Below are 27,698 nucleotides of genomic sequence, written 5' to 3'. Positions count from 1 at the left end.
TCCGCAACGGGAGAGGCCACGACAGTGAGAGGCCTGAATACCACACACACACACACAAAAAAATAGGTTGATACATCTACCTTAAAGAGATATTGGGGGCTACTAAATGAAATCAGCAATGGTTTCACTGGTCAGCAAGTGAGACTGACAAACCAAACACCCAGATCAGAATGCAGTCATATCAAAAGACCTAGGTTTGAGTTTGGAAAGCTCATTTAAAATAGGTTGATACATCTACCTTAAAGAGATATTGGGGGCTACTAAATGAAATCAGATAAGTCAAAGTACTTTGCAAACGGTAAAGTGCTTTAAAAAATCAGGGTTATATTACTGGTTGGCCTGGCAAGTCCTAGTTTGAAAACTGGAAAAATAAGGGTTAAAGATACAAACTCCTAAGGAAAAGAGACATGGATGGGAACTGATAGATTAAAAGAGACTTAAGAGACATATCAACCAATTAGTAGAATGTGTGGACCTGATTTGAACCCTGATTCAAACAAACTGTTAAATATATTTACAGGAATCAAGAAAATTTGAATAGTGTTATATATTAGATTATATTAAGGACCTATTATAACTTTTTAGATGTAATAATTGCATTACAGCTGTGAGTTTCTTTAATCATTATCTTTGAAAGGTACATATGGAAATATTTATGGATGAAATTATATGGTGCTTGACATTGAGATTTGCTTACTCACAAAGATGAGTGGGTGAAGAATGGACAGAGTTATGAAGTTGCATGACAGGTATATAAGGATTTATGGTATTATTTTTTCTACTTGTACATATGCTTGAAACTGAAAAGTTTTTGTAAAAAAAGAATGGGCCCCGCCTTCCTAGTTCTAGGAGGAGGTACCAAACACCCATCTGAAGTCTGCTGCAGAGGTGAAACTGAGTACAGCCTTGCCAAGAAAGGCTTCCTTGCTGAGGAGGGGCAGAGAAGCCCACGCTTCACTGTGTAAACGCTGTGGGTCAGCAATGGTTTCACTGGTCAGCAGGTGAGACTGACAAACTAAACACCCAGATCAGAATGCAGTCATATCTATCAAAGAAAGGCAGAGTGGACTTCCCTGGTGGTGCAGTGGTTAAGAATCTGCCTGCCAATGCAGGGGACACAGGTTTGAGCCCTGGTCTGGGAAGATCCCACATGTCGCAGAGCAACTAAGCCCGTGCGCCACAACTACTGAGCCTGCGCTCTAGAGCCCTCGAACCACGACTACTGAGCCCGTGAGCCACAACTACTGAAGCCCACAGGCCTAGAGCCCGTGGTCCGCAACAAGAGAAGCCACCACAATGAGAAGCCCGCGCGCCACAACGAAAAGTAGCCCCTGCTCATTGCAACTAGAAAAAGCCCGTGCACAGCAACAAAGACCCAATGCAGCCAAAAATAAATAAATAAATTTATTAAAAAACAAAAGAGAAAGGCACAGTGCTTGGTGGGGCTGATGGTAGCAATGGGATGGGCGCCTATAGAAGGTAAAGGAAAATTTGGTACAAAATATAAATGACAGCTAACAAGATAGTTAATATCCAATTAGAACTGCAGCTGCTGAGGATTTCCCTTAATTGGCATAAAAACTGGCAATGCCAGCGTTCAGATCTCAAATGTAGATTAATGAATGGATTAATACCTTCCTAGGCTCATCCTTGAATACCATTTCAGAATAGTACTACTGCAAGAATCAACCCCCAAATCCCAACAGACCAGCTGCACCAGTCTTTAATAAAGTTAAACCACACAGAATTAAGGTGCCTCTAAAAACTGACCTATTAATGTGAGGGGAAAATGAAAATTCTCCAGCAAAAGCTTTATTTATATGCTTTTGCTTAGGCTCACTGGACAGAGTGGACAAGAGTGTGACCTTCCACCCTTACTCCCAGTTCTGCCCTGGCTGCTGTCACTTAAGGGGAACAAGGAATGGCATCATTAGGTTGCCTTACGTTTTGAGTAATGAAAAATAAAAAAGGCTGCCTCATGAAAGACCAAAACACCACGCCTTTGAGTCCCACCAGAAAACCTGAATGGGAAGGATCAAGTGAGACATTTCTTATGCCCTCCCCCTCCAAGGGGCTCCACTCCAGTCCCCTTCTCATTACCATCCTACCCCCTGCAATGGCTTTCTATGAAAAGAATAACCCACCGCCCTCAGAGTCTGAAGAAGAGGGTTCTGGTCCTAGCCCTGCCACTAGTAAGGAGGCAGGGAATCTCACAATCCATCTGTGAAATGAGGGGAGTAGACGGATAGTTTTCTAAAATCCTTTTCAATGCTCTTGTTCCCACATGAACTTCTCTTTGACTAAGAGAACAAAGCACCAGGCCATGACAGATAGGTTTTCCTATGAGTCTTGAAGCACAAGTGACTGAGGAAACCAAAAAAGTGGAGGATCCTCGATGCCTTTTAAGACTCTGCCTGATTTAGGCCTGGCTGGAGCAGGTGGCTGGAGCTGTAAGAAAACCTAACTGCTGCCGTGACAGCGAATCACTCTATTCAAAGTGACAAGAACCCAGTGGGGTAAGAGGTGAAGAAAGAGGAGGAGAAACCAAGGTCCCAGAGCTCTCCTTGGCCCATTCCATTACCTCCAGTGTGAGCTGGATTCTGGCACCTTTCCTGCTCTATACGTCCACATCCTGCTCCTAAGATACAGCATGTGAACTGAAGTGTGAAGGCCTAATGTATAATCTAAAATTCCAGCTTTCACAGATGAGGGCCTGCATTTGAGACGAGTTCAAAATAATCCAAAAGGAACCTCAGTCAAACCATCAAACCATCTGTTTATGGCAGAACATAAATATATCAATTTGGTCACTCTTTGGCAAAGGTCTTCTTAGGTGAGATCTGTGACCATCTCGAGAGAGAAATTCCTGGCTGCTGCTGCAGCTGCTGTTAAGAGGTTTAGCTGTGTATTCTAAAGCCACTATCTTTTTTTCAGCAAGACGTGCCCACTGGCTGCACTCTTGGGAAAAACAAACAGACCACAGATAAGAAAGAGCAATAGCTTGTTCAACTTGGTACTCATGCTTCTTACCGACATATTCTGAGAGGAAGACGACAAAGAACGGAGTGACCAGGTCATTAATTCCTTGGACATACCCACTGGCAGGGTGTCGGATGGCCCAAATAAATAGAATTCTTTCGAAGATCTAGGAAAATGAGAAAAAAAGACAACATGATGTTAAATCACGGGGATACTCTCCCTCCCTCCATTTACCTACGTCACAATTTAACTCAGCATTGCTACAGAATTTGTAGAAAAAATTTTAAAATATTGTGGACAAAGGTAGTCTACAAATATAAAAAGTTTCTAAGACACTAACTGTTTTTAAACAGGGGTAGGTGCTTCTTGCCCTTTCTCTTTTCAGTATTTAGCCAACGTGATATAAAATTGGGAAACGCAAAGGAGAGTGACACAAATGGCTTAGAAAAAGGTTTGCTGTGGATGTCATTAATTCAGGCCACCATGCTCATTTGTAGATGCTGTTTCTCTATTTCCAGGAGCAAGATATCAGAATATCTAAGTTCTGATACATTTTCTAAATCTCTTTCGGTCATTACAGGATTTAAAGAGGAAATGCCTTCTTTACCACACTCCCCTTTCTCCCTGCTGAGACGGAAGGAGATCTAGATCTGGATTTAGTTCTAACCCAGCTTGACTAGGAACCAGTGACAGACTCTAAATGCAGGAAGTCATTTCACATATCAGGATGCAACCCAGACGTTTACTGGGGACAGGAAGTTAAATAAATCAAATCCTATGGACTCCTCCAGCCAGGAACTTGAGAACAGAGATGTCAGCCAGGGCCTCCATGGGGAAAGCCTCTGGGGTTAAGTACATTAGCCACAAGAGGCCAGAGGACTAGACTGGGGAGAAAGAAAAAATCTTTTTCTGGCCGCACTGCACAGCACGCAGGATCTTAATTCCCCAACCAGGGATCGAATCCGTGCCCCCTGAAGTGGAAGCACGGAGTCCTAACCACTGGACCACCAGGGATGTCCCTGAAAAGATCTTTATGGTCCTTTTACAGAGTCCGGCCCTGTCGCACTCTGTTACACTCCTCTCTGTTTTCACTATGCCCTTGGAGCTTTTCCCCTGTCTTCTCTCAGCTTGCTGACACTCATCCCCTGGCTTCATCCTGCTGACCACAACTCCTGGGCCCAATACATTCCTTAGACAGGCTTTGACTGGGCTGCCTCAGGTCTCTGAACCACACCAGAGGGATGACAGAGGTGGTAATGACTACATGCGGAGGGACAGGAGATTTGGGGCCTCCACAGCACCTGGCTGTGCAGAGCCCAGAGTCAGTCAGCTCTGCAGGCAAATTGAAGAGGCCCTCTCGGAGGTCAGGTGCAAGGGAGAAAAAACCTCCCATGGGGAAAAGTAAAAAGGAAGTGGTCGTATGGTTTTGGAGTTGGTTAGCCAGTGTAGGAGAGACGTGGAGAATCTAGACACAATAAAGGATGTTTCCCAGCCCTTGTGCTGAGTCTGCCTTCCAGCTGGCAGAGACAGCCAAGAAATACTCCCACCGTCAACAACCCTGCCCTCGCAGGCAGTGAGAGCAAAGCCCAGCCTGGAAGGAGTTGGCCTCTGCCTCCACTAGATGGGCCCACTTGCTCCCCGGGGCTGAGCGAAGGGTGTGGTGTCCTCATTTGTGTTAGGCCCGACACTCCAATGGGACCCCTCTTACATTCTTTGCTGCTAAATACCCTCCTCCCTCCCTTGAAACTGTGGCTCAAGTTAGACCCACCAGGAAGATCTCAAGAGTTCCCTGCTCCACTCTGTCTCCTCACACCTCCGGTGGCCTGTGTCTGTCTGGATGTCTCTGTTAAAAGCTCTTCCAGATCAATCCTTCTGAAGGACTTATCAGGGCTTCTACTCCACACTATCAGCTCCTTGTGAATACACAAATCCCTGGTGACTGGCTTAAACAATGGCCAAGCGCAGGGAAGCTAGCCATTCAGAATCAGGAGACCTGCAATAATCCCTCTCTAGTAAGGATGGGACAGTGCAGACACTGTACTCACACTGTACAAGTGAAAATGCCAAAGAGATGGAAATAGATGAGCACCAAGCCTGGTTACCAGGGGAGACCATGGAATCTTCCCTACAGAAAAAGCCTGGGACAATCCTGTCTACCTCTGAGACACCTCTTCTACTAGTGTGGGTAATTCTCACTTGCTATGGTCAATTCTCAAGTATCTTTAGGTTTATAAAACGAGTTTTTCAATACTCAATGTTACTTAATTTATTCTGTTTATGATAACTACAGTCTGCTAGATGGAAAGGTGATTCAAGAAAAATTGGGAAGACTACAGTTTGAATTTCTTTCTCTGTAGGCAGGTTCCACTACTAGGAGAAGCCTTTTAAATAAACTACTTTCCCTGTCTCCAAATTTAAAGTAACCATGCACAGGCAAGAGAGAAGAATCGGAACATCTTCCAGTTAAAATGAGGAATAAGTAGGGCTGAGCCATGGGAAACTGAACGGGAGACACAAAGGGATCCCGGGCGGCTTTCAGTTTCCTTTGAGCTGACTCTTACAGGTAAAATAATGGTGTCACCCTCAAAATCTTCTTTATGCTAGTGGTAAGTTATGAGGGATCCCATCAGTATACACATCTATATTTAAACGGAATTATGAGTATAATCTAAAGTCAAACAGAAATTATTCTGAGCATTTTTTATCACGTTTTCTCTATTATGAGGATGAGTGAAAATATAATTCAAAGAGCACTTACATCCAGTATCCTAGCTACTATGAAGCTGCAAAGGAAATCCCTAATCTTCAGGAGTTTATATCAATACTTATTGCTTGCTCAAAAGATTAACAGTCCCACTGAAACCTTTCATGTGCTTTGCCAACTTGTTAGGTCTCAACATATCACTACTAACTGACTTCTGGGTAGGTATCCGAAAGAATTTAAAACAGGGACTCAGATATTTGCACACCCACGTTCACAGCAGCATTACTCACAATACCCCAAAGGTGGAAGCAACTCAAGTGTCCACTGACAGATGGCAGATCAACAATACGTCTTATACAAATATAATGGAATATCATTCAGTCTTAAAAAGGAAGGAAGGGGGGCTTCCCTGGTGGCGCAGTGGTTGAGAGTCCACCTGCTGATGCAGGGGACACGGGTTCGTGCCCCGGTCCAGGAAGATCCCACATGCCGCGGAGCGGCTGGGCCCGTGAGCCATGGCCGCTGAGCCTGTGCGTCGGAGCCTGTGCTCCGCAAGGGGAGAGGCCACAACAGTGTGAGGCCCGCATACCACAAAAAAAAAAAAAAAAAAAAAAAAAAAAGGAAGGAAAGGGACTTCCCTGGTGGCCCAGTGGTTAAGACTCTGTGCTTCCTATGCAGGGGGCACAGGTTCGATCCCTGGTTGGGGAACTAGGATCCCACATGCCGCGCGGTGCGGTCAAGAAAATACATAAATAAAAATAAAAGGGAAGGAAATTCTGACACACGCTACAACATGGATGAACCTTGAAGATATTATGCTAAGTGAAACAAGCCAGTCACAAAAGGACAAATACTGTGTGATCCCACTTATTTGAGGTACCTGGAATAGTCAAAGTCATAGACACAGAAAGTAGAATGGCAGTTGCTGGGGGTGGAAAGTTATTGTTTCATGTGTACAGAGCTTCAGTTTGGGAAGATGAAAAAAAGTTGTAGAGATGGAGTGTGGTAATGGTTGAACAACAATATGAATGTACTTAATGTCACTGAACTGTACACTTAAAAATGGTTAAAATGGTAAATTTTGTTACGTATGTTTTCTACACACACACACACACCACTACCAGCTAGATAAAGCAGAGCAAACACAGGACTAGGAATTCTAGGGTGTAGTTTCTGTCTTCATTCTGTCACCAGGTAGACTCACGATGCTAGGCAAGTCCCTTAGCCTCTCAAAGTGCTACTCAGCCCACAGGTTTGTTATGAGGATTGAATGAGAACGCGTAAGAAAGTGCTCTGAAAGGACCAAAGCTCCAAATGGGAACCAAGGTACGATCACGATTAGCCTTAAACCTGCCCATGCCTGGAGGGAGGGCTAGGCACACAGCCACACAGATGGTGCCACAGAAGGATGGGGGGAGGGGGACTGAGAATGTTGAGCACTTCCCTCACCTCCTGTACAAGTGGTTGCTGGAACAATGGAATGAGAGGATTCGTCCTTGGAATGTCGATGTGAATCTGAAAAAGAGAAGCCGTATCCAAAAACACAAATGCCAGTTTGTTCTTTTGAGAAGTTATTTTCTTAGGAACCGGAAATCACGGGAGTAAGAGTGAGAGCACAATTTACCTTTAGAAAGAATTGACTGACATACAAAAATAGTCTAGCTAAACCTACCTACCTGTGCATCTGGAATACATTCCCATGACAGCAATAGCTTTTTGAACAGTGAGGAAACCTTCCCAAATAAACCACTTACACCAAACAGCAACAGGCTTCACAACTTAAGAGAATCACCCGCTTTTTTCCTATTGTCTGGAATCTGTTTTACTCTGGGCTGGTACTTATTTAACAGGTATGATCAAAATGTGTATGTCTCTTTCAGATTCTTACTCAACAGTTCCCAAGAAGTAAAAGAGCTCTGAAAGCTGCAAAAACATGCCAGGATAGAGAACTAGAGGGAGCTGGCCTTTAATAACTGGCACTGAAAGTTCTGACTTCTGTTACCAAAGAAGTCATGATGATTGGTTTTGGCTTCGGGATTTCCCAGATGTCTAACAATCCTAAGGAATGTGTCAATAGCCGCAGAGGCTACTTCAATTCTTGGAGCTTGTTGTAGACAGTTGCCTCCCCCAGTATTTTCCCCTCTGCAACCACGAGACTCCCCTTCACACCCTCCACCTTTCCGCAGGCTGTGGGGACCACTATGCGCAACGATAGAACACTCCCTGCTAAGGCTGCTGAGGGCTATGGCTCCTGCAGACAGACAAACACGGTTGCTAAAGAGGCACTGCAGCTGCCAGAAGGACACACTGATGTCACAGTCCAGAGGGATGGACCACAGAGTGAACTCATCTTTCAGCTTGTGTCCCATAACCCTTACTACTCTCTGTGTGGTCTGTGGACCAGCAGCAGGTGGCATCACCTGGGAGCTCATTAGAAGTGAAGGTCTCACCCCAGGCCTCCTGAATTAGAATCTGCATTTTACCATAATCCCTAGTTGGGATTTTATCATAATCCTAGATGATGTGTACGCACATTAAAGTCAGAGAAGCACTGCCACTGACCAGGACCCCCCAGAATCTATCTATTTAAAATGGCTAAGATAAGAGCTACTGAATTAGAAAGAGGGGAAGTAGTTCTGGGAATAAATTTAATTCCTAACCAGCACACTGTAGCCTGAAGACTTGGAAAACTCGCACCCCAAGAGCACTTCCAGGAGCCACACCTTAAGATTATGACTAGTGAGCAAAAGGGCAGCAGGCGATGACTGTACCTGTCTGTAGGTATCCTGGTGATGTTCCTCATTTCGAGAGTCATAATACTGTTCAATGAAGCCAAAATACTCCTCCCGCTTCCGCTGCAAGGTCAACTTCCTCCTCTCGGTGTTTGCTGGGAGATAGCCCTGTAGACAGGACTGCTAGTCAGATGGGGACAGGCACTGGTTGGATGAATCCTTAATTTTTATTTTAGCCTGAGCAGTGGCTTGGAAACTATCAAAGGAACCGAAAGAAAGCTGCCAAGACACAAGCGTAAATCCCGTCTTGGTTCTGGCCACCCAGTGTTTGCCCTCTCCTCATTCAATGAGATGCACATGTGGGCAGATGAAGCACGGCCAGCCAGGGTTATTTACCCCTGCACCCCCTGCACTGCGCTAGGAGCGGGTACTACTGGAGCACTGCAGAGTTCCGGAGCTGGCACAGTAGAGAAGCGAATGTAGGTCAGTAGGAGGGAACTGGACCCGAGTCAGGACCTCCTGGGGCTGTGTGTGCACGAGGCAAACCTTCCCAGGGTCACAGGGAGGTGGCCACCTCTGTGGCATATCTCACTGGTGTGCCACGTGAGTCGGTGCCGGTTACACATTATTTTCTACGGTAACATTCAGAATTACCAGCTTAGGAACCTGAATGGAATCTGCGACACAGCAGCTGCAACGTCCAGGCACAGAACTGCTGGCAGCAGCCCCCCTCCTGGCCCCAGCTCCAGGCCAACTTACATTCTTATCCCTGGTCTAGATCCCACTCTCAATTCTTACATCTCCTGTTCCCCTTCCATTCTCACCACATCTACTTCTAATAGCATTCAAACTTAGAAGAAGCTGGGGCAATGATTACACGGCTGCAAGACTGGGGGTGGGGGCAGTCAGGAGAGAGCCATCCTCTTGCAGGCAGCTAAGGGATACATTCCATAGCGAGCGAGCGAGCAAGCGCCTGGAGAGCAGGGGCTGTGCCGTCTTCACTTCCCTATATCCTCACAGCACCTGGCACCATGCCTGGCGAACAGCAGGCTCTCAGTAAATCCTTATAGGATTTATTGAACGAATGAATGAATTTTACAGGCTCAGGAAATCAAGGTGTTCGTATCACAGTGACAGGCACAGTGCTCCGTTACTTAGTGAAAGTGGGACTAGTGCAGGCTTCTGAGGGAGGCCCGTTTATCAACTCTTCACAGTTGCAAAGTGGGTTTCAACCACCCTGGTTATGCCTACTGAAAAAGGAGGGAAGCCCAGGGAATGTGGGAGCCTGTTCAAATAAGTACTGGCTCACCCAGCCTCACTGTATTCTTCCTCCTTGGTTTTGAGAAGGCGAGATCAGGACTATAGGCACAAACGTGTGCTCTTCTACATGTGTGGGAATAAACTCTCAAGAATGTGTTTCTTTATGCAAAGCAATAGGACTACGGTCACACAGGTCTGTCACATCCGGTAGGACTAGAGAAGTCTACGGTGCAAGACTTATGTGACCAGACTAACCTCAGCAGGTAAGAAGGGCTGTGTGAGGCTCACGCTTCTCTACACAGTGGGTAGAACTCACCGACAGGAGTCTCCAGGTTACAGGCCGAACCTCCCTGGGAACCCCTGGCCAGCTACACTTCCTCAGTTCATCTGCAAATAGATAAAGGCTTTGTTGGATTTAGCCCTTCCCACAGATGCCCTAAGACAAGCCTCAGCCAGCGCTGCCTGGTGCCTCCCACCATTCCAGTAGGACGATTGCCATCGCCACTGCCACCACTGCCGCTGCCACCACCGCCACCAGCTACCGACAAGCACAGGGAAAAAGCCCAAAACACAGCCCTGAGCATCAAAGTGCTCTGCAGCAGTGATCCAGTCAGCTCAGAGATTAGAGTTAGAGGGGAAGAGAAAGGCCAGTAGGTGTGGATTTCAGTAAGAATCACCTGGAGGTAGGGGAGACCAAAGCCAGAATAGCTACAGGCCACAGAATCCAGTCCCACCTAATTTGGTCCCTAATTCCTAGTAACATATTTCTGACTTAATACCTGCATGTCACTTCAATGGGCACCAGATCAGGAGATGCTGGAAAAGTAAAAGAAGGAAGAATAAAGAGCAATAGCTTCCAGGTCTCTGAGAATTCCAGTCACCAAGAGGTCCTAGCTTTGGCCCAGGGCTCACGGGGACTCACCTAAGTCGGTGTTGTGGCTGGAGAGAAGCTGACGGAATTTTTCTAGGCGGGTTTTCTCCCGGACAGTCATCGGGGGTGCCCCAGAAGCGTTCTGGTCCGAGATCCGGGCAACAAGGGGGATGATGGGTCGGAGAGGGAGTGACTGCTGTTTGTGGAGTGGGTTCCTCAGGCATGTATCACCTGAGATAATTTGAAAGAGAAAGAGAACAAGCTGTGTGAAGAGCACAGATTCTGAGAAACCTTAAACCTGACTGTTGAGCGCTGGTCTCCTCCACCAGAGCTGCGGCTTCATGGTTTGTGCGCTGCCTGAAGGTGCTCGGTGTGGAGCGGCCAGGGGATGGAAACCCAGCTGCGCTCCATTCATCCGCCCAGGGGAAGGGCTGCGTTTTTATCATACATACCAAGGCACCTTATGTGCAAACAGAGACTCCAGCTGCGGTAGCAAATTTGACAACATTTTTTTGTGACTTCAGAGGAAAATCAATTGTTTTCTTTGTACCCCAACCTGGAACTTTTCTTGGCGCCTAATAGCAAGTTTTGGGGCAACGCAGTCAAAGGCAGTGCTTGCCTTCCTTCTCCACGTCACAGAGCACAGAGAAAATGACACTGTAAAGCACACCGCAATGAAAGGAGGTGGCTGCTCTCCCGAAGCCCCAGCCCTAGCCAGCTGCCCCAAGGGCTGAGAGGGTCAATACCTCTGGCACAACTCTCACCTGTTCTTGGCCCACTAGTTGTGCTCTGCACACAGGTGAGAGGCTCTGGCCTAAGGCAGGTTCCTCTGTGCTCGCATATTTCTCACCAGCCAATCACATTTCTCTAATTGAAATAACAGGAACACAGACTCAAGCTGAACTCTGTCCAGTTCTAGACACTTCTAAACTAGATGGTAGGTAGGAGAAATGAGCAGTATAGGACTAACATTTATTGAATGCTTATTAAGGCATTATGCTCGTCACAGTTACATATGACCTCTCATTTGATGCTTACAACATACGGTAGGAATTTATCGCTATTTTAGAGATTAGGAAACTGTAGCTCAGAGAGGTTAAGTAATTTGCGAGAGCTGAGATACCACCTTAGGTCTGCCTGACTCCAAAACCCTTATTTATTTTACTACCCCAAATGAAACTCAGTTTTAAATTCTGACTGTCCTTTCATGACTGTTTCATATTCTTTACATATTAGGGCCTTAAAAAGTAGTAGTCACAACAAGAATAAAACAGTGAATACTCATCAACCAGCATCACAAGAAGGTTTACAGAAACAAGTGCCACGGAGGACTTGGCTTGGATGCCTAGTGTAACACGGGGCCTAGGAAACGCAGACCACACGCTGCAGAGCTCAGACCAGCGTGCACTTTCGGACTGACAGACAGATGCTCCCAGGAGGGAACCTCGTAACAGGAACGGTCTGGGCAGTCCTGGCTGCACAAGTGCAGCTCATTAGGGATTGTGGTGGGGCCTTCCCTCACACTGGGACCCTGTGGAGACCCTCAATCATGTGTGAAGACACTTCCACAGCCTGTAGCTGTGGCCACCCGGTCAATGGACACTGAATGCCTGTCCTGGGCACGTCATTGAAGGTTCGAGCTGGGGCCCGAATCAGCCACGGAAAGTGACTATGGAATGATTTTAAAGGCCTTTCAGCCTAATTTCCTGACCACAACCTTAGTATGAAACTGTAAAAGAAGTTCTCTTAGAACATGAGCCAGGACACGCGCCAGGGCTCTGGCATTCTACTTTCTTTTACATCCTTTACCAGTCAGCTGTTTGAACTTTCACTAGCTTGAGGGCACTTCCCCCTCCAGCTCAGAATAACTGGCTTCCATAAAACCCAACATTAAATACAGCAACGGATATTTAAAAGAGTACACCGGGCATCCCCAAACATCTGATAAAGCCACCATCATCTCAACCAGTTACTGCTGCCAGTTTCCTGAAAAGAAAGGGTATCTCCTCCCGCCCCACCCAACCTGGTGGGCAGGGAGCCGTGACACAGGGACTCCGTCCCTCAGGAACAGGAAAAAGACAACCTATGCTAGTGGCTGTTCCCCACAGCTGAGGAGGTCAACCAACAGTGCCAAACATTTGTGAAATTCGGCCACTAACAACTGTAACTACATATAGTCAATAGTCTTCAACCTGAGCAGGCCTAAAGCAATGTGAAGCAACCAAACCACAGAAGTTTTGGACCCCACCACAGGTAAAGGAAGAAGAGAATGGCAGGCAACACTCGGGTGTCAGGAAGTGAAACCCCGGGTCCCAGGGCCAGGCAGCCATCCAGGTGGGAGGAGTAAGTACAGCTCAGGACCAGTTAGGCTCACTGATGTCCCTCAGGCTTGAGCTCGCCTATTTATCACCCAGTGGAAGATCTGAGGGAGGCCCTAAAGAAACCTGTTTTTATTTAAAATGCACTCTGCTGAAGAGGCTGAGCCTAAGGAGGGGAACTGGACAGACTTACTGGAATTTCTGGACAGCTGGGCGTCACTGCTGGACTTTATAACCTTGTGGCTGGCAGGAACTTCGGATGTCGTGGACTGGGACCGTTCTGGTCTCACTCTCAGCTTGCTGTGGTTTTCTAGCACTTGGGCAGCAGTTGCCAAAGCAACTTTTGAGTTCAGAGTTTGGAAAGAAGGGGAGGAAAAGTCCTCTTCCTCGTCATCGCCAATGTCCCAAGCATCACTGGTGTTCCGGGCAAACTCATGAAAACTGGAGGCCTTCTTATTCTTCAGAGGAACCGTGCTGACTTTTGACCGCTCTTTAATGAAGCTTTAAGAAAGGAGACACCGTTACGAAGGAATGGTCTGACACATCTGACCATCTTCACTTGCTTAATATAATATTAACAGTATTATAAACTATCGCATGCACAATCATTACCTTCTTCAAACAAAAAATATCCATTTCCATTCCTCATCTGATGCATCCAGACCACCTCTATGCTGCAGAGCCAGACAAAACAAGGACAGCAACGCTCTCCAAATATTCCATGTGCTCCTCTATACTTTCCAGCCCCCCTGCACTTAGGTGACGCTATATGACTAGTTCTGGCCAATGGGCTAAGGAGAGAAGTGAGGCAGTCCCTTCGGAGCCAAAGTATAAAAGAACAGGTGTGAGTTCTCTGTAAGCTTTCTTCTAGCATGACAACTCCAGATGGTGGCGCCTCCCTCAGCCTGGATAACAGAGTGACCACGTGGAGCAGAGCCTGCCCACCACACGCACCTGACTCTACTCTGGACAGGTGGTGTGAGTGAGAAATAAGCCTTTGTTGTGTCAATCCACTGAGATTTCAGAGTTAATCTGTTATGACAACATGACCTAAACTATTTTTTAAAGCAGGACATCAACTACTGGTAGAACAAGACACAATTTTAGGTAGCCCACATGTATTACGAAACACTGAGTTCCAAAATGAACAAGTTGTTCCCTTTTTATTCTGTTGAAGTCCTGCTGCCCTTGAGGAGAGATCTGAGTTCGCTGCCACTCTGTCTTTACAACTATTTTTTAACAAAGTGAGGGCAGTCTCAGGATCAACATTTTGTAAGGACAGAATCTGGCTTAGAATTTAATTAATAAGATTGTTTTGTGTTTCACTGTATTTATTTTTAAGGTTACTTTCTATTTTTGGCAAATGATACTGGTTTTCCACTTAGGGAACTAATAAGGTTTATTTTAAAAATAAATTAACTGAGTATATACAAGTTTATTTTTTCAAATGTATTTAATAAATAATAGCATAGAATACAGCAAAAAAAATCGTGGAGACAGTACATGACTGAATAATAGAAATAAAGTGCACAATAAATGTAATGCGCTTGAATCATCCCGAAACCATCTCCCCACACCGCCCCCCAGTCCATGGAAAAACTGTCTTCCATGAAACCAGTCCCTGGTGCCAAAAAGGCTGGGGACCACTGATGTAGACCTTTCCTACTTTCCTGCACTTTTCCTCTTCTTTTTTTTTTTTTGGCTGCACCATGTGGATTGCAGGATCTTAGTTCCCTGACCAGGGATCGAGCCCGTGCCCCCTGCAGTGGAAGTGTGGAGTCTTAACCACTGTACCGCCAGGGAAATCCCCCTGAACTTTTCCTCTCTGTGAACTCCTTAAGGGCTGGGGGCCCTTATTGTGGTTCCAGGGGACTAGGTAGTTGGGACATTTCTAATTCAGTCTTAATTAGCATCCCTGAGGACTGGAATGTGAGGCGTAAAAACATCATTAAAATGCCTGTTTCCCTCAGCAAGGCAGGGCAACTCTGGACTAAAAACAAGGCTCTGCTGGAAGAGCTGAAGTTCCCCCATTTCCGAGAGATGTTTCTTCCCTTTGGGTAGAGGTGGGTGGTCTAATACCCATCCCATCTCCCTAGATATGTCCAATAGTTATTCTGAAAGATAATTGTTCCTAATATTGATAAATACAGACTCGTAACTCATACAGCTCATCGGAAAGTCCCTATTATTAACACCAAAAAAGATATCACTGAGGCATATTTTCAAACACTAGTCTCGCACAAAGGAAAGGAAAATATATCACGCTATCACTGAGGATGCAGGAGATAACATAAGATTACAAGAAGTAACAGTTCAAACGTGAAGGAGGGCTTCCCTGGTGGCGCAGTGGTTGAGAGTCCGCCTGCCGATGCAGGGGACACGGGTTCGTGCCCTGGTCCGGGAAGATCCCACAGGCCGTGGAGCGGCTAGGCCCGTGAGCCATGGCCACTGAGCCTGCGCGTCCGGAGCCTGTGCTCCGCAACAGGAGAGGCCACAACAGTGAGAGGCCCACGTACCGCAAAACAAACAAAAAAAAGACATGAAGGAAACAAGATACCATTCTCCACCCACTAAATCAGTAAAGATTTAAAGATGCATCCTCTTTGGTGCTAACTAAGGTGTAGTGAGACCAGCTCTCTAATACTGCAGGTGGGGGTGTATGTTGTACCACCTTCTGGAAAACAATCTGGCAACATACACACCATGAGCCTGAAAATGATTCATAATTTCTGACCATAAGAAAATAATCATTGAATCAAACGAAGGTGATCTAAAACAGTTTATAATGGTATTATTTATTTTGGTTAAAAACTACAAACAATATAAACATCTAGAAATTGCAAATGATGAGATATATTATGTTTCAGCCACCAGATGGAATGCTATACTGCTTAACGAAAATCACATCTTGAAGGCTATTTAATAACACTAGAAAATGATCTCAATAAAGTGAAAATTGAACCAAAATTATATATTTTTTATGATCTCTATATTTCTTAGAAAGTATATGCACAGAAAAGACCAGGAATAAAATGCATCAAAATGTTAACATTGCTTATCTCTGGGCTATGGAATTATAGGTGATAAATTTAATTTTTATAATTCTCTGAATTATTCATGTTTTCTACAATGAGCATATTATTTTTATTAATCACTGGAAAAGGTTGTTTTGTTGGCTTTTGTCAATCCCCAAAGTAAAAGTACTGAATGAACAATCAAAAATGAACAAGAGGGGGCTTCCCTGGTGGCGCAGTGGTTGAGAGTCCGCCTGTCGATGCAGGGGACACGGGTTCGTGCCCCGGTCCGGGAAGATCCCACATGCTGCGGAGTGGCTGGGCCCGTGAGCCATGGCCGCTGAGCCTGCGCGTCCGGAGCCTGTGCTCCGCAACGGGAGAGGCCACAACAGTGAGAGGCCCGCGTACCACAAAAAAAAAAAAAAAAAAAAATGAACAAGAGGGCTTCCCTGGTGGCGCAGTGGTTGAGAGTCCGTCTGCCGATGCAGGGGACACGGGTTCGTGCCCCGGTCCGGGAAGACCCCACATGCCGCGGAGCGGCTAGGCCCGTGAGCCATGGCCGCTGAGCCTGCGCGTCCGGAGCCTGTGCTCCGCAACAGGAGAGACCACAACAGTGAGAGGCCCGCATACCGCAAAAAAAAAAAAAAAAACAGCCCAAATCAAAGAAAACAAAACTAAGGCAATGCAACGCAAAAATCTGCACGTCAAAAATCTATGAGCCAGTAAAGCAATTATACCCCAATAAAGATTCTTTTTTAAAAAAAAGCATCTGGAAATATTAAAAAAAAAAAATCATCCATGAGCCAGAGGCAAATTACTTCTCTGCAGACCTCTTGAGGCTGTATGTTCTGGAGTCATCACTATGCTTCTCCTCTGTGAAAGGAGATCCAGGATCCACAACCTGCAGTACTCACCTCAGTGGGTTCACTGTCAAGAACAAATAGGTGGAGTGTAAGAAAGATCTGCCATCAAAAACATGCTGCATAGGAGTATGCAGCTATTGTTATTGTTTTCCTCCTTAGAGACCACGTGTACCTCAAGATTGCACAGGACGGTTCCAATGGAGTGATAAAGAGTACTTTGGACGCCAAGGTTATTTTTTTTTTTCCTTGGTTGATGTTTCTTAAACACCCTCTTGATGTCTTAAGAATTCTTTAAATAAACCACGAATCAAGAAGCTGAATTTTAACTCAGGTCAAGGAATTGACTAGATGCTATTAGTCTAACATTGGGTGAAGCATATGCACACCCTGGAGTGGATCAAAACACTGCACCAGGGACTTCCCTGGTGGCACAGTGGTTAAGGATCTGCCTGCCAGTGCAGGGGACCTGGGTTCAAGCCCTGGTCCGGGAAGATCCCACATGCCGCGGAGCAACTAAGCCCGCGAGCCACAACTACTGAGCCTGCGCTCTAGAGTCCGTGCTCCACAGAAAGAGAAGCCACGGCAATAAGAAGCCTGTGCACCGCAACGAAGAGCAGCCCCCCTCGTTGCAACTGGAGAAAGTCTGCGCGCAGCAACGAAGACCCAATGCAGCCGAAAATAATAATAAATAAATTTTCAAAACAAACAAAAAAATACCACACCAAGAGATGGGCCATGGTGAGTGTCAGTAAAATATTAATCCAGGTAATTCTAGCTGGGGGTGCCTTTGGCTTATAGGCTGCCTAATTTTAACATGGTCCCAACTAATCTATAACTAACCTGAGGCACAATAATGCCACAGTGTGGCTTGAAGTTTAACCAAAATTACTTAAACAGAACTATATCAAAGTTACAACCAACCTGGCCTCGCATAGACACCTTCACCATACCTCCTTACATCTGTATGCCAAATTATAGTTTGTTTGTTATATGGATTAGGAAACAAAAGATCAATCATTCTGTGATTTGATGAATACTATGTTGTTTTACTGAGACGGCTGTTCACTTAAGAGAAATACAACACAAATTTATTTAGAAAAATAACGTTTGACACTGGTAAAGGGGTGTGAAGCAAGTGGGGAATTTGCTAAATCCAGTCATATCAATGACTAGTGTGGCTTCACATGAACTAGATTTATAACTCAGAACTAGGATATCAATTCAGAAAACAATAAGTTTAGAAGTTTATCATACCATCAAGTGGCCAATGGGGCCGCTCTGCGGTAAGACTAGTTTTATCTGAGCTATAAAAATTATTGCAGGCAATATTATCACTAATGGTAATAATTTGGCAAATGGAAGTCAAAATACACAGACAGGTAATGACTTGCTGTGCTCGTGCAGTTTAGATGATTGAAGACCCAATGTAAAGGCTTCTGCTGTAATGAGGATTAACCACACAGTAATTAATGGTAGCTTGAAGTGGAACGGTAATCAGGTAGCAGAGAAAGTAATAAAAATGTCCCAACAAAGGTACTCAAATAAGGGCAATAAATGTTTTATTGTAACAATCTGGAATTGTAAAATGGTCCAGTGCAGACCTAGATGTTGTCCCAGATTGTAGAGTGGTAATACCAAACCACCACATGCACAAAAAAGGGATGCAATTTATTCAGTGACAATTATATTCCTCCCAAATTGCAGAGCTGAATAACTACTTCTACTGAAAGTATGAATGCAACTCTGCTGAATGACCAGTGGAAACATTCATGGTTTTATATCATTAATAGGTGGGAAAAGGGGACTTCCCTGGCGGTCCAGTGGTTAAGACTCCGCGCTTCCACTGCAGGGGGCGCAGGTTTGATCCCTGATCGGGGAACTAATATCCCGCATGCTGCGGTGCAGCCAAAAAATGAACATAAAAATAAATTAAAAATAGGTGGGAAAAACAAGAGTATATAAAGTTTGCCTTGGCAGTCTGGGATATGGTGATATTCCTCAAGACCTGCCCTAAATACAGAATCAGGGAAAACTCAGTTGATGACAGATGCAGAGAAGGTATGGTGACTCTGACCCAAACATAAAATAGGATAGTACATCCCACTGCCTTATATACAGGTGGATGGCAGATTTTACGTTAGCCATGTGTTTATCAAAGGCCATTATAAATTATGCTGTAATGGATCTATTACCAATCAACAAATCCTGGCTGCGAACAGAACTGGCTACAAGGAACAGAATACTCAACTATGACGCTTAAGTTGTAAAGACCACATGTCAGGGCACTGAGCTGGTGTCTCTGCAATTCTCTTGTCTTTCCCTCAGGGTACAAGTTAACTGTTACAGTTCTTCACATCTCATTTTCTTTTTTTTTTTTAATTAATTTATTTATTTTTGGCTGCGTTTGGTTTTCATTGCTGTGCGTGGGCTTTCTCTAGTTGTGGCAAGCAGGGGCTACTCTTCGTTGCAGCGTGCGGGCTTCTCATTGTGGTGGCTTCTCTTGTTGAGGAGCACGGGCTCTAGGCGCACGGGCTTCAGTAGTTGTGGCATGCAGGCTCAGCAGTGTGGCTCGTGGGCTCTAGAGCGCAGGCTCAGTAGTTGTGGCGCACGGGCTTAGTTGCTCCGCGTCATGTGGGATCTTCCCAGACCAGGGCTCGAACCTGTGTCCCCTGCATTGGCAGGCGGATTCTTAATCACTGCGCCACCAGGAAAGCCCTTCGCATCTCATTTTCACACTAACGCATTGAAAAGCAGGAAATGTGAGTGGAGGCAAAATGCAGCTTTCTTCACAAAATGTTCTCTCTCTGGTCAAAAAAAGAAAATCCTTCCAAGAACCCTCCTTCAGGAGACTTTCTTTTACATCTCATTGGCCAGAACCAATGAGATGAGCCCATCATAGACCAGTCACTGGTATTACCAAGGAATTATTATAAAAGGCTTAAACTAACCCAGATACCTACTCTAAGTACACTGTCACCGGCTCAAGAACTGAATAGAACTGTGGTTCCTGAGCAAGGAAGAAGCAGGTGCAGGGAAGACTGTTGGGAAGGTAATTAACAGTGCCTGTTACACTGGCCAACAGACCAGAGAGTCCACGGATGGTAAAACGAGGAAATAAAATTCATTATACTTAATGAAAATATCACAAAACTACCACAGAAAACATGTTTCCCCTTAAGAAGATCTAATACAAGGTACATACTAAGAAACGTTAAAGAAAAACCCATTGTCTAAGTAAATGCAGGGACTTCATTCCTTCATTCCATAAATATTTACTCAGTGCCTACCATGTGCAACCTGCTGGTCTAGGTGCTAAGGGTACAGTGGTGAACAAAGAGCTTACACTCTAGCGGTTCCTGATATAAAAATTGTGCATTTTACAGAAATGAACAGCAGTCATGCCTCTATAGTAATTCAGAAGACTGTACCTTCTACACATTGGCCAAATTGCAAAAAGAATGAGTTTGTAGAATTATAGAAAGTTCACCACACATTAAGTTATTAAAAGAATATTAAAATATTGATGATGCATATTTGATAAGGTATTTTTCTAGGTATTCAAAATATTTTAATGTACATTATCTTTACTTCCCCGTTGACTATGAAGAAAGAAAGGGTAGATATTATCACACAGGCCCCTGAAGGATGAGAACCTAGGTCTCCTGTACCTCTCAAATCATTCAGCTTTCATTACAAGCAACAACTTTCCTAGAAATAAGTCTCTAAGATTAAGCCTGCTCAAAGATAGAGGCAAAAGTTCTTAGAACATGCGAGAAAATGACCCACCTCCTCATTTAAATTTATTGTGGCTGAATGATGGCCTATGAGAGAAAGATGTGATAAAGCGATAATTGGGGCTACAAATACACATCCACACATCTAGGATTTAACTAGGGTCTCTGCTGTGTTAGAAAATAATTTACTAGAATTTTACTAGAAGAAATAGCCTTCAGGACAGGGTGTGGGGCGGGATTAAAAAAAAAAAAGAAAAAAGAAATAGTCTCCAGGGAGCTTTTAACTCCATTGTCTGGCGGGGTTCCTTGAGTGTGTCAAAGAGAAAGAGGACCTGAAAACTGTCAGTCCCACAGTTATGTTCTATTTGCCTCAATTCTCAGAGAATAAGGAAGAGGGCAGACCTATATATATATTCAGAAGCAATGGGCCCCAGAAACCAGAAGAAGGTCATCAATCATTCAATTTCAGGACAATATTTAATCAATAAAGACCTTCTCACAGAACAGAGAATCCAACACCAAACCCCTACATATACCACCTTCCAATATAAGAAAAAAATCTCTGATGTAAGTTAATTTTCCACTTAGTAATGGACTGCTTAGAGGTAAGATTGCTCATCTTCTGATTCAAAACAGAGCAGAGGAGACACTAGAAAAAGTCCAAGTGGAAACTGTCATTTCAACAAAGTAGGGGAGGGTTTCAGGGTTTTAGGAGAAGTACATGCATGAAAGGAAAAATATCTTGACTTACTTTTTGGTGAGCCGAGGGTCCAAAGGAGGGTGCTGTGCTCCATACACGGGCTGGATGCTAAAAGCAAGGAAAAAAGGAAGAAGCAAGTTGTCAGGAAAGTAAATATGTTGGGTAAGTACCACCTGAATCACAACATTGGAAGGGACTTTGAGAAGCAGGTTGCCTCCAAGAACAACTATACCCAAGCCAAAGGATAGCACCCTACTCTTTAAAAAAAAATGTTCATCTTCCCTGGTGAGGTTTCAGTGCCCTATGTAACTGACTGTCAGGAAGTTCTATCTGTAAAGAAGGCAGCATGGAAAGGCTTTAGAGTTGGAGAGAACAGAGTTCAAATGCCAGTTGTGGCATCTACTACCTCTATAAACTTGCTTTAAATTACCTGACCACTTTGAATATGCTTTCTCATCTATAAAATTGGAATATCACCTACCCCAAAGGACCACTTGGACTACAAGACAGTGAAGCAACACCACAAATCAAGAGTAGAGTGACCCACGGGACTCTCACACACTGCTGGTAGGGGTATAAAGAGATACGACCGCTTCAAAAATGTTTGGCTGTATCTAGGACGAACAAAATATGCATACCCTAAGACCCAGTATTTTCATTCCCAAATATATATCTTTAGAGAAATATATAGATATGTGTATCAAGAGATACATATAAAAGTGTCCATAGCATTATGGATCCTTTTAGCCCCAAACTAGAAACAACCCAAGTGTCTATCAACAGAGAAATAAACTGTCATGTGTTCACATAATAGAATACTTTACAGCAACGTAAATAAATGGAGTAAGGCTGAAAGTAATGTGAATGGATCTTACAAATGTCATATTGAGCAAAAAAGCAAAGAATAAAAGAGTAGATACTATATAATTCTATATATATATATATATATATATATATATATACACTTCAGAAACTGACAAAAATGATTTCTATTGTTTAGGGATGCATCCATAGTAGTAACACTATAAAGAAAGCAAGGACTGATTAACATAAAAGAACGTGGTTATCACTGAGGGGAAGGAAGGAGGTGTGAGAGAGAACAGACACAGGGGGATTCTGGGGTGTTCACTTTGAGATTATTTATCAAGTATTATACCAAACAATTGTTTTAGGTACTTTTCTGTAGTAGTTCACAGTTTTTAAAAAAAAAAAGAAAAAAAGAGTGACCTGAAAATAATTGTTTATCAATCCAAACTGTTAAGTACAAAGGTGACAGAAAAACATGTTTCAATATGTAAGAACTCAGGGAATATGGTCTCCCTGACTCCTTCCTGAAGAAACTACTAGAGGAAAAACTTCTATTAATAATGAAATAAATGGAGAAACTATAGCAAAAGGACTGATGGAGAGCATTTAATTGATTTTACCTTAAGCCTGAGTCTTAAATTTGAGGCTTTATGGTTGCAGAAGAGAATGTAAAAATAATGTAATTGGCAAATGTTAAAGTGGGATGGAGGAAAAAGTAGATTGAAATAAGTAGACTGATTTCCTCATCTTTTACTGACAAGGCTCAAAAGATATTTAAAGCTGATAGCTCAAGTAATATAGGTGTAAGTATGTTTCAAGATATAAAATAAAACTAAGAAAAATAATATAATCAACTAAAAGCAAGTGAGGAGGAGGCAGGAAATACAACTACTAATTTTATCATTACTCATGGCAGGGAGTCAATAGATACTGTCTGAAGAAATATGGTAAAAAGTTATACGCAATCACTAGAATAAAAAGAAACCTTTCAAATCATCAGAATATACACACGCACACCCACCTCCCAAAGCAAGTACTGTCCTGATAGTGAAAGATTTTTTTAAAAGAAAATATTAAAAATAGAACTAAAACCAAATATATCAGTCTTTCCAATAAATATAAATGGGCTGAACTTTCCTATTAAAAGAAAAAGGATTATTGTCAATGGGGCTGGTTAAATAAATTACAGTACATCTGTTAAAAAGAATTAGGCAGTTCTATATCCACTGACATGAAACATTCATTGAAAAAAGATGCAGAGGGCTCTTCCCTGGTGGTGCAGTGGTTGAGAATCTGCCTGCCTATGCGGGGGACATGGGTCGGAACCCTGGTCCGGGAAGATCCCACATGCCGCAGAGCAACTAAGCCCAGGCACCACAACTACTGAGCCTGTGCTCTAGAGCCTGTGAGCCACAACTACTGAGCCCATGAGCCACAACTACTGAGCCCATGTGCCACAACTACTGAAGCCCATGCACCCTAGAGCCTGTGCTCCACAACAAGAGAAGACACTGCAATGAGAAGCCCGCGCACCACAATGAAGAGTAGCCCTCGCTCTCCGCAGCTAGAGAAAGCCCGCATGCAGCAACGAAGACTCAATACAGCCAAAAATAAATAAATAAATAAATAAATTTATTTTAAAGAAAAAAGATGCAGCATTATATGCACAATAATACCTCCATTTTTGTAAAAATCTTTAAAATAAAATATATCCACATAATTATATATGATCATGTCTATGTATTTATAGTGTATCTCTGAAAGAACACATAAGACACCAGTAGCAGTGGTATGGAAGTGGAACTGATGACTGGAGGGCCCTGTGACAGAGACCTAGTGTTCAGTGCAAACCTTTTTGTACCTTTCTGAATTAGTATTGTGTACATTATCACCTTTTTAAGAAATAAATTAAGCAATCTTAAGAGGGTTGGGAGGTTTAAACGGGATAATGTGTAAAAAGCCCTCCAGCACAATTTCTGCAGGTAGTAACACTAGCAAGTAGTGAGGTGAACGCTGCCTGGCACACACTCAGTGCTTAAGAAATGTTGGTTTTCTTCCTCCTTCCAATTTTTGTAATTTATTCCTTACCTAACATTTAGAAAATAGAACAAGTTTACCAAGTACCTACTTTGACATAACAGATGTGATCCTAAAGTTGCTTTTAAATAAAAATGTAGCCAATTCACATTGATTTCTACTAAGATTCCAAAGGGAATATTCTTTTTTTTTAAACATCTTCATTGGAGTATAATTGCTTTACAATGGTGTGTTAGTTTCTGCTGTATAACAAAGTGAATCAGCTATACATATACATATAACCCCATATCTCCTCCCTCTTGCGTCTTCCTCCCACCCTCCCTGTCCCACCCCTCTAGGTGGTCACACAGCATGGAGCTGATCTCCCTGTGCTATGCGGCTGCTTCCCACTAGCTATCTATTTTACATTTGGTAGTATATATAAATCCATGCCACTCTCTCACTTCCTCCCAGCTTACCCTTCCCCCTCCCCTTGTCCTCAAGTCCATACCCTATGTCTTCGTCTTTATTGTGTTAGCACGCGGTATTTGTTTTTCTCTTTCTGACTAACTTTACTCTGTATGACAGACTCTAGGTCCATCCACCTCAGTACAAATAACTCAATTTCGTTCCCTTTTATGGCTTAGTAATATTCCATTGTATATATGTGCAACATCTTTTTTATCCATTCATCTGTCGATGGACACTTACGTTACTTCCACGTCCTGACTATTGTAAATAGAGCTGCAATGAACATTGTGGTACACAACTCTTTTTGAATTATGGTTTTCTCAGGGTATATGCCCAGGAGTGGGATTGCTGGGTTGTATGGTAGTTCTATTTTTAGTTTTTTAAGGAACCTCCATACTGTTCTCCACAGTGGCTGTATCAATTTACATTCCCACCAACAGTGCAAGAGGTTCCCCAAAGGGAATATTCTTGTGTACAATCTTTAGTTATGACTATGTCCCTGACTTTTTTAGTTGTAAGAATCCCTACTCCCTGAACTTCTCTGGAAGATTAAGTAATTTGTAAATTAACCATCACATGTAGGACCACAGAAATACAAACAGTACTACTTGACTGTATTTATAGAGTATCCTAGGCAGAGGAAAAGAAGAGAGAAAATACGAGGGATTAAAGAATACAGGAAAGTTTGGCTTAGAGAGAGAAAGCTTAGACAAAACAAAAAGCACAAACAAACTAGAGAACCCAAAGGGACATTGATTTCTACTTTAATGTTTGCAAATACTCTGAGTACACCTGAACTCTCCAAGTCCATAAGCTTCTATGTTAGTAAAATATAAATATCAGAGAATAAACTTTGCAGGAAGATTTCAATGGGTAAGTTGGGTTGGGTGACTGAGTAGAAAAATATGAGAGAATCCTTAGGTTCTCTCCATAAATGAGTATTACCACCTGCCAGTAATCCATGCAGAAAAAAAACAATCCTAATTGTGCAGGTTTAAAGGCCAAAGGCATCAATTACCATCCAAAGACTAAATGAAGACAGACAGAAAGATCCTGGTGATTAAGGTGCTCAATTTCCTGGCATGTATAATTCACCTATAATTCACCTATCAACCATCTACTCCTCCCAAACCCAAACTCAACTCTAGAGCAGGCTGGTCTCCACTCTACCTTCCAAAAACACCTTAAATACTAAACTGGGCTCTTCTGCCTACTCCATTTTCAAAATCTTATCTGTCCTAAAAAATTCCTTCAAATTCTACACCCACTGCCCCATAAGACCTTCTCTGAGCATCCACTAACCCATTCCTTCTCTGATTCCCTAAAATGCAGACATCAGGGCTTATATTGCTTAAAAAAAAAAAAAGCTATTTTTTTAAATAAACTAGATTTAGACCATAATATAGGGTACACCCAGGTAGATGCTTAACACCTACATAAGAAATAAGACCTTATTGGACTTCCCTGGCGGTTCAGTGGTTAAGACTCTGCGCTTCCAATGCAGGGGACATGGGTTTGATCCCTGGTCAGGGAACTAAGGTCCCACATGCTGCGTGGCACAGGCAAAAAAAAGAAAAGAAATAAGACACTATGGAGTTGAAACCCCAGCACAACCCTTCCTCCCTTCCTAGGAAACCATTTTATCGAATCTGGCATTTTTCACCCTCATTTTTGTTTTTACATTTTCTATGTATGTATCCCTAAACAATATATAGTGTTGCTTTGCATGTTTTAAAGACTTTATATAAATGACATCATACTGTATTTATGACTTACTTTGACGCTAAATCATAAATGCTACTTTAAATACTACTTAATTTCATGGCTGGCTGGCTGATTTCTCCAACACAAATTTAAGAAACATTTGCTCTACCACAAATGTAAAAGGCATTTAATTCACATTTTCAAAAACAAAGAAAAGTCCAGAGAAAGATATAACATCCATGTACCCATCACTCTGACTTAACAAATATTAACACTTGTCACATTTCTGTTTTTAAGAAAATAAAGCATTAGAGAGACTTCTGAAGTCCCAGTTGCAGTCCCCAGCCCCATTCCCCTGCCTCCCCAAGAGATAACCACTATCCTGAAGTGGGTACAAAATCCTTCCCGTCTGCTTTTATACTTTTACATATATTCATGTATCCATAAACAACATATAATATCTTTTTTATGTTTTAAAACTTTACATAAAAGCCTGCATGTACATATCGGTCTACATCTTGCTTTTCTCACTCAACAATGTGTTTTTACCCAGCTCTGCTTTTAAGTTTTTCTGATTACAGAAGTAACATATGTTAAGTGGAAAAACTGGAAAGGCAGTAATATGCAGCATCCTCACCAGGGGAAGCTGTGCTGCCAAGGAGTTTTTCAGCTTCTACTGAGCAGTGGTGGCACCATGTCTTTTTCTGGAGTCCCCTCACCACCTGGCAGAGCATGACACACACCAGCAGGCACTTAACAATCCTTAGTGAGTCAAGGCTGGAACTATACAAAACCCAGGCCTCTGTTTAAGCTGACTCCTGTCTAGCTAGACCTAAAAACAAGAGGCAATCACACTGCACACACAGAGAAAAGAATGCCACGGGCTGTGCTACAACAAAGACAAAATGAAGCAAAAATCTCGGTCAGTCTCCGTTGTTCTCTTCAATAAACCAACGCCAAAGGATGTATTGGCATAGCTGGTTCACGTAGTCGGAACGGTGCGTAAAGCTTGGCAGGAAAAAATCAACAGGTGTTTGTTCAGCACTGACAGAGGAGCTAAAGCAAACATGGGAACAGAGCTATCCAATTTAAAGCCAAACATGCTGGCAATCAATGCAGGGTCACACACTCACTTGATGGAAGTCTTCCAGAACTGGCTGTTTCAGGGATAATTCAGTATCTCCTAGTCACTGACTTTATCAATAAAGCATTTTCAAGTTAAGAATAGGTGGTAATGTACCTGCCCAGATAGGCTGGGACCATTACGCCGAGTCTACTATCAGATTCATTAGTGTTCTGAAAAATGACCAAATGACAGAGACGGTTTCAGTTAAAAATCCATGGGCTCCTAAGTAATTCGAGTGATTAGACACTTTTCTCAACTTCACTGAATGTTCAAAGAGCTCCCTGACTTTCACAATAAACACTTTTGCTTAAAAAGAGGGAGAAGCCCTCCCCAGAAGGGTTGGAAATAAGAACGTGGGAAATGAGCCAGGCTTTGGCTCACATTTGTCTCTCCTACTCC

The 27,698-nt window shown here is 43.4% G+C and overlaps 1 protein-coding gene across 1 annotated transcript in view; it reads right to left on the bottom strand.

Moving 5' to 3' along the window:
- TBC1D22B (TBC1 domain family member 22B) overlaps positions 1–27,698 on the bottom strand; it is a 65,297-nt gene that overhangs the window by 31,220 nt on the left and 6,379 nt on the right. Inside the window, exons 2-8 of the mRNA XM_004267656.4 lie at positions 21,227–21,283; positions 13,058–13,365; positions 10,598–10,777; positions 9,992–10,062; positions 8,455–8,583; positions 7,133–7,198; positions 3,031–3,145 (exon numbers count right to left, since the gene is read on the bottom strand). Coding sequence (XP_004267704.1) covers positions 3,031–3,145; positions 7,133–7,198; positions 8,455–8,583; positions 9,992–10,062; positions 10,598–10,777; positions 13,058–13,365; positions 21,227–21,283 — 926 coding nt within the window. The remainder of the gene's footprint in view (positions 1–3,030; positions 3,146–7,132; positions 7,199–8,454; positions 8,584–9,991; positions 10,063–10,597; positions 10,778–13,057; positions 13,366–21,226; positions 21,284–27,698) is intronic.

The sequence above is a fragment of the Orcinus orca genome, chromosome 10 (genome assembly GCF_937001465.1).
Source record: "Orcinus orca chromosome 10, mOrcOrc1.1, whole genome shotgun sequence".
NCBI lineage: Eukaryota > Metazoa > Chordata > Mammalia > Artiodactyla > Delphinidae > Orcinus > Orcinus orca.
The sequence above is the reverse complement of the archived record's forward strand: the minus strand, read 5'-3'. Positions and strand labels throughout refer to the sequence as shown.